This window comes from Salvelinus alpinus, chromosome 4 (genome assembly GCF_045679555.1).
Source record: "Salvelinus alpinus chromosome 4, SLU_Salpinus.1, whole genome shotgun sequence".
NCBI classification, from domain to species: Eukaryota; Metazoa; Chordata; class Actinopteri; order Salmoniformes; family Salmonidae; genus Salvelinus; species Salvelinus alpinus.
In genome coordinates, this window is record NC_092089.1 from 26404525 (window position 1) to 26421166 (window position 16642).

Here is a 16642-nt window from a genome sequence, read left to right on the forward strand (position 1 = left end):
AAATGGAAAAGGAATGAATAGACTGTTTCAGTTTTCATATAGAAATAAGTTGCATTTGCAAAGTATTTCAAGAAACTGGAAACCATAAACTCAGCAAAAAAAAAAAAATCTTCCCTTTTTCAGGACCCTGTCTTTCAAAGATAATTCATCAAAATCCAAATAACTTCACAGATCTTCATTGTAAAGGGTTTAAACACTGTTTCCCATGCTTGTTTAATGAACCACAAACAATTAATGAACATGCACCTGTGGAACGGTTGTTAAGACACTAACAGCTTACAGACAGTAGGCAATTAAGGTCACAGTTATGAAAACTTGGGACACTAAAGAGGCCTTTCTACGGACTCTGAAAAACACCAAAGGAAAGATGCCCAGGGTCCCTGCTCATCTGCGTGAACGTGCCTTAGGCATGCTGCAAGGGGGCATGAGGACTGCAGATGTGGCCAGGTCAGTAAATTGCGATGTCCGTACTGTGAGACGCCTAAGACCACACTACAAGGAGACATGACGGACAGCTGATCATCCTCGTAGTGGCAGACCACGTGTAACAACATCTGCACAGGATCGGTACATCTGAACATCACACCTGCGGGACAGGTACAGGATGGCAACAACAACTGCCCGAGTTACACCAGGAATGCACAATCCCTCCATCAGTGCTGAGACTGTCCGCAATAGGCTGAAAGAGGCTGGACTGAAGGCTTGTAGGCCTTTTGTAAGGCAGGTCCTCACCAGACATCACCAGCAACAACATCGCCTATGGGCACAAACCCACCGTCGCTGGACCAGACAGGACTGGCAAAAAGTGCTCTTCACATGACGAGTCGCGGTTTTGTCTCACCAGGGGTGATGGTCGGATTTGCGTTTATCGTCGAAGGAATGAGCGTTACACCGAGGCCTGTACTCTGGAGCGGGATTGATTTGGAGGTGGAGGGTCCGTCATGGTCTAGGTCGGTGTGTCACAGCATCATCGTTAATTTGTTGTCATTGCAGGCAATCTCAACGCTGTGCTTTACAGGAAATACATCCTCCTCCCTCATCTGGTACCCTTCCTGCAGGCTCATCCTGACATGACCCTCCAGCATGACAATGCCACCAGCCATACTGCTCGTTCTGTGCGTAATTTCCTGCAAGACAGGAATGTCAGTGTTCTGCCATGGCCAGCGAAGAGCCCGGATCTCAATCCCTTTGAGCACATCTTCGACCTGTTGGATCGGAGGCTGAGTGCTAGGGCCATTCCCCCCAGGAATGTCTGGGATCTTGCAGGTGCCTTGGTGGAAGAGTGGGGTAACATCTCACAGCAAGAACGGGCAAATCTGGTGCAGTCCATGAGGAGGAGATGCACTGCAGTACTTAATGCAGCTGGTGGCCACACCAGATAATGACTGTTACTTTTGATTTTGACCCCCCCCCCCCCTTTGTTCAGGGACACATTATTCCATTTCTGTTAGTCACAAGTCTGTGGAACATGTTCAGTTTGTCTCAGTTGTTGAATCTTGTTATATTCATACAAATATTTACACATGTTAAGTTTGCTGAAAATAAACACAGTTGACAGAGAGAGGACGTTTCTTTTTTTGAGTTTATATCAAGCAAGTATTTTTATATTCCACAAGTATTATCAGATTAATTGCTTTGTACAGATAATGATTAGACTTAAGTTACAAATGCAGGTAAACACTCAAATACATTTCGTTTTCACAAAAGTAGTGCACTGGGTTTTTACTTGTCCTGTATTAGCAGACCAGTATAGGCTGTGTGTGCGTTTCAAAATAGTGAATCTGGAAAAATCTAAATAAAGGCAGTGTGGCGGTTAGTATGGTAGAACCTTGTTTTGTAAATTTAAGTGATCGGCACTGGCAGCTCGTGGACATTTCACACAACTCAGTTGACTTGCGTCCAAGTGTGCATGTTGAAAATGTGACATCATGCTTTATATCTGTCAGGAATCCTCCTTCTATGTGAAAATAATGTTCACCATTTGAGTTATCAGAATCTATAATCTGGAGTAAAACATGGCCCAGAGGCATCTAGTCTGATTGAAGACAGACTTCCCTTCTCTTTCTCTCTATCTCTTCATCCGTCCCACTCCCCTCCCTTCCCATCTCTGGTTCATGTCATAAATCATAGGGCCTGGCCCTGGGGAAGGGCTTCCTGTAGCTTTACGGGACCATTCTGCGTTCCCTCATCTCCCATTCATTCATTAAACACTCTGGCTCTATCCAGAGACAGCCCCTCACAGCATCCTCAGGGATAACCCTCACAGCATCCTCAGAGACAGCTTTTACAGCATCCTCAGAGACAGCCAGCCACTCACAGCATCCTCAGAGGCAGACAGCCCCTCACAGAATCCTTAGAGACAGCCCCTCACAGCACCCTCAAAGCCAGCCCCTCACAGCATCCTCAGAGACAGACAGCCCCTCACAGAATCCTTAGAGACAGCCCCTCACAGCACCCTCAAAGCCAGCCCCTCACAGCATCCTCAAAGCCAGCCCCTCACAGCATCCTCAGAGACAGTCCCTTACAGCAGCCTCGGAGACAGTACAGTACGTTCTGATGGCATGACATGTGTACAGAAGTTTAAGGGCATCTAAATACACCTCTCTGGAAGTAACCCTCATTTTGACAGCGACACACTGTATCCGTGCTCTTCTTATCGAAACATTCCTCAACTTCAACCCTCTGAAGACGTTTTCATCTTTGCTTGCAATACAATTCTTTAACCACTAGAAGTTGTGCTTATGCATGGAGACTTTCCCATCATTTATCAAAGGTGCGTGCACACAGAAAACACTAAACCTTGCGTCCGCCTGTTTTCCTCGAATATTGGTATTTATTATTTGGAACTTGATGCTAAAGTGATTTTCTTACATTTTTAGATTTTTTTGTTGTTTTTAACAGTATAAAACATCCACATACAAACGAGAACATACAGACGCACACAAACATTGACTAAATCCTCCCTGCCCAGACCCACCTGCTCACATCTCCGCGACTGTGTCACTCTCCGTCAAACTGCACCATTTTGTTTCTCTCCGTCGTCGCCCACGTGCTTTCAACATTTAGATAATAACGCATTTGACCTTTCCATTGTGTTACTGCTGGAAGATTGGTTGATTTCCAGTTTTTAAGTATATGTTTTATTTTCAAGATTATTGACAAGCAAAGTTTTGTCAAATCTATGTTGTATCTCACTGCCCGCTCATATCCCATGTCTTGAAATATTAAGACAGTAGGATTAAAAATACATTTACATTGTAATACTTCTGACAGCCAACTTCCTAACTCCGCCCATAACTTTTGGATTTTATAGCATTCCCAGAATGCATGGATTACTGAGTAATTGTTAGTATAACTTTTAAGACATTACTCTGCCTCGTGCTGTAGAATTTGTGAATGTTGTCTCTTGTGTATTAAATTCTATACATTAGTTTATACTGGATTAACTGTACATTTTAGTTAACTGTAATTTTCTTAGTGATGTTCCAACATTACCTCCATCTTTCAGTTATTTTAAAATCTTGGTAGATTATATATTTGTCAGTTGGAAAGTGTGCATATTTCCACAAACAGCTCAGACCATGGTTATGCACAAATTGTCGTCTACTATCTCACATAGTATGTCGTATAATATTTATTTTACTTTTATCACAGTACATAGGCCTAAATCATATCATATTACCTTCCCTATATATGTCACTCCCTTTGGGTCTTCCCCAGGTGTCGTTGTTTCTATTTCAGTTCCATGTCTGTGTGCTGTTAGTGTTTCTGCTTTTGGATGATGTTTATTTTATTAAAACACTCCCTGAACTTGCTTCCCGACTCTCAGCGCAGATCGTTACAGCAGGACATGTTTCTCCTTGTCTGACATGACTGGTTTATTACCGCTACACAACAAATGTTAAGCTACCATTTATCTGTCTCTCATTCAATAAGCATCCTCGAAAGTAAATAGACCGGTAGCCTATTTAAAATATTTGACAATATGGGTATAGTAGCCTATTGCTGTGAGATAGGAGTGACTTCATAGCCTATTTAATCTCAGAGCCTATACCAAGTTAGGAGATACAATAATCTATTGATCAACTAAATGTTGAACAAGAAAACCAGTGTGCAATTTACTTTGAGTGATTGTGGAATTCTTTGCCCCTGTCTACCATGTTGTTGTTCAGCCCACCATGAACGTTTCCATCCATACTTTGGAGTATGATGGTCTGTCAGTTGTGGCAGCCAGGTTGCATGCGGGATGCATGTATCTGCATGTTTGGCCTTCGCAGTTCCTGACTTCCATTATGTTAGCCTGAGGGCAAAACAGGCCCACCTGAGACAAAGACCAGTCCATATCAGATTTGAATTGCATGCTGCAGGCACTTATCTGCATGTAAACTTATTCTTAATGGAGGCTGCTAACAATGGCCGGAACGGAGCAAATGGAATGGCATCAAACACCTGGAAAACATGTGTTTGATACCATTCCACTGATTCCACTCCAGTCATTTCCACGAGCCTGAGTTCCCCAATTAAGGTGCCACCAAACTCCTGTGTTAGAGCAAGAGATTTCTGTTTTTCTCATGTCTGAGGAAATGAGAAATCTATTGTACATTAAAAAACAATTTACCAGGACACTTTGACACAGCTTTTAGCTTCCGTGTTGCATAAGAGTGAGATAGAAGGTAGCTGGGCGCTTGACTCGTCAATGTTTCCATCAAGGCCAAGTTTATAGCAATGAAAGGACTCTTTCAGGTCTGATCTGGGGTGAGCCAAATGCTATTTGAGATCCATTACATTGTTTAGATTGGACTTTGCAGACACTTGAATCTAACAACTTTAGCCAAGAAATGTGTTCTCATTCTTCGCACAGTCTTGTTCAGTTGACTGAGTCAGACCTCTATGTCATTCTGAGGTGAAGACTGTGAGATTGTTATAATGTGAGGAAGTGCATCCTGTACAAACTTCTCTAAGAGGACATTGAACCTTCAGAGGGCCTTGAATCTTCACTACTGGCAACATTTTTAGGCCACACACAGCGATACTTCATCCAAAATGAGTTTAAAAAACAGCAAAGATTGCACTGTGTGCTATGTATTTGTGTAGCCTACTTTATTAAATCCCCTGTAATTTACTCTATCGGCCTCAATAGAAGCTGCTGTAAGGTAGCAGTAAGGATTGTGTGGGGTGTAAACTGTATGAGATGGGAGGATACTTTGCAGGTGAGCCCCTCCCTCTCCTGTTGCACAGACTGCTAGCAGAGAGAGCAGCAAACACACCTGGACAACCCAAACCTGTGGGATATTCACATTTTAACACGTATGCAAAAAAGAGAAAGGTAAGAAATGGCACTTTATTAAACGCATACGTATTCTAAAGTGCTTAGAACCTACCACTGGTCACTTTAGAAGAGTTTGGAACAAATCCATTTGTCAGTTTAGAACCATACCACTTTAGAATGGCAAGGAAACCTCTCCGTTGTCAAGTCTGGATTCAATGGGAATAGACATGAAATTCAACACTTGAATGCATCTGAAGCTAAGTCATAAGCATTATGCACCAAAGCATTTGGAAATACCAGTATTGGAAAATAATTTGTCAATAAACACTGTACTTTATTTTGAAAAGCATTTACTCTTGTTGACTTGTTGAAGGTAGGTAGTAGGTACCGATGTTGACTGAGGAAAATTCTGATGCATTTATATTTGGATGACGATTACAAAGGCCTACAACAGGATGTATGGAGGCTGGGTGTGAAGAGGGGTTTCAGGCTTTGACCACCCAAGCTGGATGTGCTTAAACATTCTCTTTTTATTGAATATTTTTCTTTGGCCTAGGTTCTCCTGAAGTCCCTTCTCCCCTGCGTCTCAGGAGGGCCTGTCCCATGATGAACCTGACCGGTGCTGTTCTACTTCTCTCGTTGGTGTCGCTAGTCCACGGTGCCTGCTCTCTCAATGGGAGGAACAGAGGAGACCTCTATGGTAGGCTATCAAGCCAAGCTGTAGCTGAGTAGCCTTGCTCTCCTGCCCACTCTTTTTTTACTTAGCAAGATGTTATGCCAATGCTTAATATCTGTTGAACATTTGCCAAAGCAAAGCATAAAACACAACAATCCTTAATGTTGCCAAGTGAAAGGGTAGTACATATTAATTTAGATGCACTTTAAAGGGCAATTCCATCACATTTCAACCTAATTTTCATCATCTCCAGCACCGTACCATTGTCAATACGTGAAAACAACAAAAAACACATGAAGGAAAAAAAAAAGTGAAAACATCCTACCCGATGACATCACCAAAAGTTTAAACATTTTAAAAACAGTGATTTTAGAACACTATGAGATTGGCGGTGACGTGGGGATCAAGAAAAATAGCCTCCCTCTGGCTAGAAACTCGTTGAAGGTTTTGAAAATCACTCACCAATCTACACACAATACCCCATAATGACAAAGCAAAAACAGGTTTTTAGAAATGTTTGCAAATAAAAAAAATGAAATATCACATTTACATAAGTGTTCAGACCCTTTACTCAGTACTTTGTTGAAGCACCATTCGCAGCGATTACAGCCTTGAGTCTTCTTGGGTACGACTCTACAAACTTGGCACACCTGTATTTGGGGAGTTTCTCCCATTCTTCTCTGCAGATCTTCTCAAGCTCTGTCAGGTTGGATGGGGAGCGTCACTGCACAGCTATTTTCAGGTCTCTCCAGTGATGTTCGATCGGGTTCAAGTGCGGGCTCTGGCTGGGCCACTCAACGACATTCAGAGACTTGTCCCGAAGCCACTCTTGCATTGTCTTGGCTGTGTGCTTAGGGTCGTTGTCCTATTGGAAGGTGAACCTTCGCCCCAGTCTGTGGCCTTGAGCGCTCTGGAGCAGGTTTTCACCAAGGAGCTCTCTGTACTTTGCTCCGTTCATCTTTCCCTCGATCCTGACTAGTCTCACAGTCCCTGCCACTGACAAATATCCCCACAGTATGATGCTACCACCACCATGCTTTACCGTAGGGATGGTGCCAGGTTTCCTCCAGACGTGACGCTTGGTATTCAGGCCAAAGAGTTCAATCTTGGATTCATTAGACCAGAGAATCTTGTTTCTCATGGTCTGAGAGTCTTTAGGTTCCTTTTGGCAAACTCCAAGCGGGCTGTCTGGCCACTCTAACATAAAGGCCTAATTGGTGGAGTGCGCAGAGTTGGTTGTCCTTCTGGAAGGTTCTCCCATCTCCACAGAGGAAATCTGGAGCTCTTTCAGATTGACCATCGGGTTCATTGTCACCTCCCTGACCAAGGCCCTTCTCCCCATTTTTGCAAGTCTCATAGTAAAACGGTCTTAATACGTATGTAAATAAGGTATTTCAGTTTTTTATCTTTTATACATTTGCAAAAATGTCAAAAAACTGTTTTCACTTTGTACTGTGTGTAGATTGTTGAGGGAAATTTTAGTTTTTAATACATTTTAGAATAAGGCTGAAACGTAACAAAATCAAGGGGTCTGAATACTTTCTGAATAGACAGTTGTTTCGTGCTGGAGATGATATATGATTTTGGAAAGTGGCCAAGTTGATTAACCAAACCCAAATGTGCTCAACCCCTGTAATAGAAAACAGAGGGAGGTCAGTAAATCTTGTTGTTAGTATCCTCTGAGCAGTCGTTAAATAGGAGGTTGCATGTAATCTCTCTACTACAACATGTTGATATATGGAGTACCTGTGTAATAAGACATCTTTGGATTGAACCAACCATTTCTCTCTATGTCTGTATAGGACTAAAGCTTTGTTCACACTGCAGGCCTTAATGCAACAAAAAAAAATCAAATCCATTCTGTATAACTGACTCTCCAAACACTGTGACCAAATTGGATTTGTGTTCAGAAAGCATTCTATGCTAGTTGTTATAGCAACGACCAGTGGTGTAATGTAATTATGTAAAAAAGACTTTAAAATCCTACTTAAGTTGTTTTTTTATTCAGTATCTGTATATTTTTTTGTTGACTACTCTTACTTTTACTCCTCTACATTCCTAAAGAAAATATGTAAATTCTACTCCCATAATTTATCCCTGACACCCAAAAGTACTCATTACATTTCAAATGCTCAGCCAGGACAGCCATATCCAATTCACGCACATACTGTATCAATATAATGCGTTGTCATCCCTACTGCCTTTGATCTGGTGGACTTACTGCCTTTGTCATTCATGTCTGAGTGTTGGAGTGTGCCCCTGACTAGCAATACATTAAAAAAAATATATACAATTGTGCCGTCTGGTTTGCTTAATATAAGGAATTTGATGTATAGCATTTACTTTTTACTTTTACTCAAGTAATATTTTACTGGGGGACTTTCACTTTTACTTGAATCATTTTCTATTAAATATTTTATAAGGAGATGTCATCCCATTTGAAAAATATCCTTGGCTTAGTTGGCTATAAAGAAACAGTTCTTCATAAATTCTTGGGAATTGAGTTTACCAGTGGGAATTCCACATAATGTCTGTTCATGGATTTTTTTTTCATAGTTCCTTTCTTTTGTAAATTACTAAGGCAGAGTACATTTTCATCATATGTGTTGAAAACTGTCCTGAAGTTGAATTTAACCAGAACAGTCAGTTTAATGAAAAATAAGCCTGTTACAGTATCCAGAAACAATTAAATAAAAACGATATTGAACACAGTATCACCATTTAAAAAATATTTTGTACATTTTTTTATGCCATGTCAAATCTAACATTATCCTCCCCTTCCTGTTTCCCCAGACTGCCCAGCGGATGTGTACATTGTTCTGGACACCTCAGAGAGTGTGGCGCTGAGAGCCAAGCCCTACGGCTCCTTCGTTGATCAGATCAAGCAGTTTGCCCTGGACTTTGTGGACCAGCTCAACACTAGGTGTGTATCATCTCCATACTGACAGTTTCATCTACATGACTGGTATTCATTAAGAAATGATGTGGTTAACAATGGGTGTTTTCAGGTCCCTTACTTCAATTCATGACATTTGGCAACTAAACGTAATTAATGCTACGTAGTAATGATTATGGCGAGCTTGCCAAGAGAAATCAAGTGTCATGTTAGCGACAAGGCTTCTGGGAAACTCGCACCTGACCGTTTATTCACCCCACAGACTGTAACGCAGACCAAACAATATCAATCCTCCTACAGAGGCTTCCATTGGCATACCTCCTGTTTCATTCCTTAAACTACTCTCTGTGATCATTATTAAAAAATACAGTCATATTGTACCAGTAAATTCACCACACACTCAGACCCACCCTGATAAGCAACATGCAGAATGTCCATTGATAGCTGCTCTGGGCAGTAGTGTTCTCCTGACAATGTGTTGTTGATGATCATCTCAGGAGGTCTGCCTCACTACATGCAGTCTTATGAACACTGTTGTGTGTTGACCTCTGTGTGAACTGTGGTTCTACAGTGATGAATCGGGGCTGAGAGGTAGTGCATGAGAACAGCTTCTCTCCTTACATGGTGCTCAGGGTTACGTTAATATGATGCTCTTGGAAAAGCACAAGCATACTGCTGTGGGCTAAAACAGAGTCACACAGAGTGTTTCTTGTTAGTCTTAAACAAATCTACCTTGAAACAAAAGTATACACCTCACACACATGGTTATGGGCTTAAAAAAAAGAATACACCTGTACCATGTCAGATATTATCAGGTATGAAGGTAAGACCCAGGTGCAGACACGTCAAATTAACAATGGTTTAATAATCCAACAGGGCAGGCAATAGACAGGTCAAGGCAGGCAGGGGTCAGTAAACCAGAGGTGGGGCAACGGTACCGGACGGCAGGCAGGGTCAGGGTAGGCAGTGGTCAATAATCCAGAGGTGGGGCAAAGGTACCAGACGGCAGGCAGGCTCAGGGTAGGCAGAGGTCAATAATCAAGAGGTGGGGCAAAGGTACTGGTCGGCAGGCAGGCTCAGGGTCAGGGTAGGCAGAGGTCAATAATCAAGAGGTGGGGCAAAGGTACTGGTCGGCAGGCAGGCTCAGGGTCAGGGTAGGCAGAGGTCAATAATCAAGAGGTGGGGCAAAGGTACTGGTCGGCAGGCAGGCTCAGGGTAAGGGTTTGTCAGAGGTCAACAATCAAGAGGTGGGGCAAAGGTACCAGACGGCAGGCAGGCTCAGGGTAAGGGTAGGCAGAGGTCAATAATCAAGAGGTGGGGCAAAGGTACTGGTCGGCAGGCAGGCAGAGGTCAATAATCCAGAGGTGGGGCAACGGTACCGGACGGCAGGCAGGCTCAGGGTCAGGCAGAATGGTCAGGACAGCCAAGGTTCAAAACCAGGAGGGCGAGAAAAATAGAGACTGGGAAAAGCAGGAGCTGAGAACAAAAACACTGGTTGACTTGACAAACTGGCAACAGACAAACAGAGAACACAGGTATAAATACACAGGGGATAATGGGGAAGATGGGCGACACCTGGAAGGGGGGTGGAGACAATCACAAAGACAGGTGAAACAGATCCGGGTGTGACAGACATAGTTAAAATGTATTACATTTTGAGTTTGCATCCCACTATTACACTTTATATACATCACAGAAAAATATAACAAAACCATTTGACATTAAAACACCGGAGTTTCGGCAGTAAAAAAAAGAAAAGTTTATTCATTATGAAATGATGACAAATATTAATAACATTCCATCCGAGGCCACTAGAGGGCGATTTGGTCATTTGACTGAAGGAAAGCGATCTACGGAGGCCAAGACAGCTCAGCTTGTTGAACTACAAAACGCTTTGGGCTTTTGCTAAGACCAGCGGCATTTATACAGATGCTGCAACTTATCTATTATAAATCGTAATAGACTTGCTTTTGCCATCCCACTGTTCGGAAACAGTGCAACTATTACGGTTAATATATTTGAGCTGTGTTTTCTGTGGCCCATACCGATAAGTTTCATCACTGAATGCCTGTGTGTGTGTGTGTGTGTGTGTGTGTGTGTGTGTGTGTGTGTGTGTGTGTGTGTGTGTGTGTGTGTGTGTGTGAATCACTAACAAGCTCAGACAGGCAGCCAGTGTACTGAGTGACTGTGCGTGTCTGTTCAGTGCAGACATTCCAAATCATTCGTCCAGAAAAGGTTTGGGGTTTACCTCTGGGCCACTGACCTGCATTCCTGACTGAGAGAAAGGTTGATATGTTATCTCCATCTAATGAAGTCTCACCTTACAGCGAAGGAGTTGTCCTCCTGAAGTTCAGAGGACCTGATGAATGACGTCTTCACGTGATAAGAAATACACATATAAGAGAACAACACTTTCAGTCATGCAGGCACACAGTGAGCTTTGTCATTATCTGACATTTATTGAATTGGGGTCCATGTTTTGGAGAAGCCCTGTAATTCAAGACATTATTGTACAATAAAATACCATCAGCTCAATGCTTATAAAGGAAAGATAAATGTTTGCAAGTATGCCGTTTGCCAAAGATGATGGTGTATCCACTAATATGTCTGACTCAGCACAACTTCTTTGCAAAACAGACAAAATAGTAGATTTGTTTTTGTGATGTGATCCATTAGTGATGTGATCCTACTGAAGTATGCAAAATGCTACTGGCCTAAAGTTTAAAGAGCCAAAGAACACATAGTTCTAGACAGCTCCTGGTTCCTGGAGTATTTCTGTATCTTTCATTGACTTCATCAGAATATCAACTGCGTGATGGTTTGATTGGGTACTGGAGAAAATAGCAGGAGGACGATGGGTGTAAATGTGCTTGGGGCTTGGCAAGACGGCACACTTGTAATAGATTTGTTCTATGAGGTTTTAGTACCACTTTCTCCCCTCTGGGAATCAATACATCATTCCCATGAACGAACTCCCTGCCTTTTAATCTGTAGACAGTAAATGAAATACTGCTGATTGAGGGGAATTGACCCTGTAGATACCTGTAGTGCATGTAGATCAGAGGTAACTTGCTTTGTGTCACGCTGTGTGCCATTGTGACATAGCTCTGCCTGTACTCATCTAGATACTACCGCTGTGAGCGTAACCTGACGTGGAGTGTGGGAGTGCTGCACTACAGTGATGAGGTGAAGGTGATGAGCGAGCTGACCAGCACCACGGAGGCCCAAGGAAGAACTCAGCTGAAGAGAGCCATACAGGACATCCGCTACATCGGCAAGGGAACCCACACCGACTGTGCCATCTCCGTAGCAACTGGGCAGCTGATGACAGGGTGAGTCCATCGATTGTACAAGGGCTCAGGGCCAGACCCAGATGCAGATGGTTTGAGTATTTGATATTTATTAGTTCAAAAAAGGGTAGGCAAGAGAATGGTCAGGCAAAAGGTCAAAACCAGATCAGAGTCCATGAGGTACTGAGTGGCAGGCAGGCTCGGGGCCAGGGCAGGCAGACTGGTCAGGCAGGCGGGTACGGAGTCCAGAAAACAGGCATGGGGTCAAAACCGGGAGGACTAGCAAAAGTGAGAATAGCAAAAGCAGGAGCACGGTGAGAAACACACTGGTTGACTTGAAACAGACGAGATGAACTGGCACAGAGAGACAGGAAACACAGGGATAAATACACAGGGGAAAATAAGCGACACCTGGAGGGGGTGGAGACAATCCCAAGGACAGGTGAAACAGATCAGGGCGTGACAGATTGGTTGATTGAGTAGTTAGTACGAGTCAATCGATCAGTCAGTTAGTTAGTCTGTCTGTCTGTCTGTCTGTCTGTCTGTCTGTCTGTCTGTCTGTCTGTCTGTCTGTCTGTCTGCATGCATGCATGCATGTATCCATCTCAAATGGGACGTTTGTGAGAGAGTGTCTTACAGCACATGCATTCTATCCCAATATACCATGCATGATACTTTGATATTGTGTAATACTTTCCTCCTTCACTTCTATAGTGCCCTTAGGAAAATGCTTTGTTAGTTACACCTTGGAGCAGAGTTCAACGTTTTGTCAGGGGCAAGTTAAAAGCACATTTCCTGCATCCTTGCAGGGTAAACAGATAGACATTCAAACCTCTACTAGGGAGATGGAGTTCCTCCACAAAGCTTCTGACAAAATAAAGTCTGCTCCACAATTATACAGAAAGGATCCCGTTTGACTCACACGTTCTGCTTTGTTGTACCTCTTTCTTCAACCCACAGCTCTCCTCTCCATGGCAACAAGTACATGGTGGTGGTGACAGATGGCCACCCGCTGGACGGATATAAGGAGCCGTGTGGCGGGGTGGCATACACCGTGTCTGAGGCCAGAGCCATGGACATTAAAATCTTCAGCGTGGCTATCACTCCGCATCACCTGGTAATCAAGAGGGACTAGAATAGAGCTCTGGCTAAAAGTTCCAGTTGTAGACAGAGACCTTTGCCTTCTGTAGTGGCCATGGAAATACAATAACAAATACTGCTCAAACAAACAGCATTGGCTGTAGTCTGACAGTCTGAGTTTTTTAAATCAAGGGTCCCACTGTATTTTATATATTATATATTTATATGTAGTCTTTGCATTCTTCTCTTGCACCTCAGGAATGTGTGGGTATGTCAACATCCAGGCTGCATCACATCTGGCCGTGATTGGGAGTCCCATAGGGCCCATTATACAAATAATTAAAACAATTAAAACAGCATTTTTTTTACACACACAGAGAATGTTTGAGGTAGTTTTTCAGTATTTCAGTCTCTGTCTGTCTCTAAGGCTCTCTCTCTCTCTCTCTCTCTCTCTCTCTCTTTCTCTCTCTCTCTCTCTCTCTCTCTCTCTCTCTCTCTCTCTCTCTCTCTCTCTCTCTCTCTCTGCAGGACAACAGACTTGGTTCCATAGCAACAGATGTACAACACACCCATAACATGTCTGCTACTAGTGAGGACCCACAGGTTGTTAGGAACACCATCAGCAACATAGTGTCTACCATGGTGAGTACACCATGGTCACATAGTTACCATCATACAAGCGGCCATTTTTAAACCAAGGCCCTGTACCTAAATGTAATTTACTGTAGGCCATTTTTAAACCAAGGCCCTGTACCTAAATGTCATTTACTGTAGGCCATTTTTAAACCAAGGCCTTGTACCTAAATGTCATTTACTGTAGGCCATTTTTAAACCAAGGCCCTGTACCTAAATGTAATTTACTGTAGGCCATTTTTAGACCAAGGCCCTGTACCTAAATGTCATTTACTGTAGGCCATTTTTAAACCAAGGCCTTGTACCTAAATGTCATTTACTGTAGGCCATTTTTAAACCAAGGCCCTGTACCTAAATGTCATTTACTGTAGGCCATTTTTAAACCAAGGCCCTGTACCTAAATGTCATTTACTGTAGGCCATTTTTAAACCAAGGCCCTGTACCTAAATGTCATTTACTGTAGGCCATTTTTATTGTTGCCCAAATAGACTATTCTAATCAAATGTTTGTCTCTTCTTTTATGGATCTGTAGTACAAGGATTCTGAATCTGTGGTGAGTTTTTTCTTCAGTCTTTTTGATACAAGCATTTCGCTACAACATCTGCTAAATATGAGTATGTTACCAATAAAATTGTATTTGATAGTTCCCGACCAATGCAGTGTGATGATTGTTGTTTGCGATCTCATTTATGAACAGTGATTATAACTGGGGTTGATTTATGTTTATTGTTCCTTTTCAGTGCTGTTCGTTCGAGTGCAAGGTAAGCCTGATCACATTGTCGTCATTTTTCAACATGATCTCGCAGAAAACTTCAGTACAGATTGTTTGTCTTGATTAATCTGATCTCAGTACAGTCTTAATATGGGGTCCAGTTGAGTCAGAAGTCTTTCTCATCAGTGTTCTTTGTTTCACAGGCTCCCCTGGGATCTCAAGGCCCTGCTGGTGCAGGAGGGGGCGCGGTAGGGGGCTCTCTGTATTCGTTTTAGTTAAAACACCACATTTACATTTACCAGACGCTCGTATCCAGAGCGGCTTACAGGGGCAATTAGGGTTGAGTGCCTTGCTCAAGGGCACATCGGCAGATTCAAACCATCAACTTTCAGTTACTGGCCCAACGGTCTTAACCGCTAGGCTATCTGTCACACACCTTAGCTATTGGGGAAAATATTGAAAATGCCCATCGCTGCATTCTTAGATATACTTACCTTACCTCAAATTACTGATGGTTTACTTAGCTCCAACTCTCAGTGACTAAGTAAGGGATAAGTAAGCGTTGGGGGAGGTGGGAAAGGGGGCCTGAGGAACATTAATCAAACCCTGGTGATTTGGCTCACGTACTGCAGTTCATATACAGTAAGGATTCACAATGTAAACACGTGTGTGTGCGTAAGTGTGTGTGAGTGTGTGTGCGTGTGCGTTTGTGCACACTGAAAAGCACATGAAACACATTACTATAAATATGCCAGACATTTATAATCACACAATATTACAAGGTCAATATCAGTACAGTGAAAGAATGAGTGAAACAGAAAGTACTGATACTGGTTTGAAACCAGATTGATTGAAAAAAATAGAAGATGGAATAGACTGGCTTATCCATAAACATGAGATTCAACCAGTGGAGGTCAAGGGTTTCCAGCCAGTCGTCTACAGTATCATGGGATGTTTTCCGTGCCAGAATAAGATCGCATGGCATGTGCTTTTACTATCAGGGCAAAGAGACGTGTTTCACTCGCTAATGTACATAAGAGAAAAGAGAGTGTGTGTGTGTGTGTGATGGAGGCGTGCATGACTGTGTGTCAGAGTGATGAGAGCGAGAATAAGACAAAGGGAAAGACTGAGGCTTGATTCAGTAGTATCTTGCCTAGAGCTGCCCCTGCTCTGGTCTGGATTCAAACCAAAGGTTTTAAGGACGGGAGTGGCTTTGCGCCGATATCCAATGGAATGTTAATGAGATGACAATCTTTGCTTTACCAGGACCGTATTCCATCTGGTGCAGCGTTATGGAACAACAGCTTTTCTATGTAATATATTTCTATGTCATGTGGAATAGGGAATCATGTCCCCTCTATAACAAACATTTCTATGTGTGATCTGAGTGTTCTCCAGAGCCTGCCCCCAGGCCCCTGTTTACCTGATGGGGAGTAATGACTCTGGCCTTCTCTGTGTCTGATCTAATCATGGCATCCAGATGGCCTGCCTAGCCCACTGCTAGTCAACACAGCTCTTGTGTGTTCCAGCCAAGAACTGCATTAAGGAGACGAGGAGGTAGTGGAACTGAAAAAGGCTTAGTTTAATTGATTCTATTGTACAGTACCGTGTTCTGTGCACAACTTCTGGCAGTCTGGCAAGTCCAAGACTTTCTTCTCTGTCTCAATAGGAAATGTGGGCCAAAGGGTGTAATGTCACATGCACAAGTACAGTGAAATGCCTCTCTTGCAAACTCAAAACCTAACAATATGTAAGTAAGCATACTATATACAGGGTCAGGTTCCAATACCATATTTACTATGTGCAGGAACATTGGAGTGATGGAGGTAGGTATATACAGTATATATATATATATATAAGAGCAAGGTGACTAGGCAACAGGATATAAGTTAAACAGAGTAGCAGCAGCTTGTTTGTGAGTGGCTGTGCTTGTGTGTAGAGTCAATATGAATGTGCATATTATGTCTGAGTGAGCAGATGATGGAGTGAATGTGTGTGTGTTGGAGTGACAGTGTGTGTGTGTGTGTATAGGGCCCTGTGAGTGTGAACAGAGACAGTGCACAATAAAAATAAAAGGTCAATAAAG

General features: G+C 42.8%; 1 protein-coding gene across 2 annotated transcripts in view; it reads left to right on the top strand.

Moving 5' to 3' along the window:
* Positions 1 to 4246: 4246 nt before the first annotated feature.
* The window catches only part of LOC139572279 (collagen alpha-1(VI) chain-like), a 41552-nt gene continuing 29156 nt past the window's right edge, over positions 4247 to 16642 (top strand). For both annotated transcript variants that reach the window (XM_071394933.1, XM_071394934.1), the window contains exons 1-9: positions 4247 to 5326; positions 5826 to 5969; positions 8739 to 8868; positions 11967 to 12173; positions 13092 to 13248; positions 13740 to 13853; positions 14377 to 14397; positions 14585 to 14605; positions 14760 to 14804. In XM_071394933.1, the coding sequence (XP_071251034.1) occupies positions 5873 to 5969; positions 8739 to 8868; positions 11967 to 12173; positions 13092 to 13248; positions 13740 to 13853; positions 14377 to 14397; positions 14585 to 14605; positions 14760 to 14804 (792 nt within the window). In that variant the 5' untranslated portion in view covers positions 4247 to 5326; positions 5826 to 5872. The remainder of the gene's footprint in view (positions 5327 to 5825; positions 5970 to 8738; positions 8869 to 11966; positions 12174 to 13091; positions 13249 to 13739; positions 13854 to 14376; positions 14398 to 14584; positions 14606 to 14759; positions 14805 to 16642) is intronic.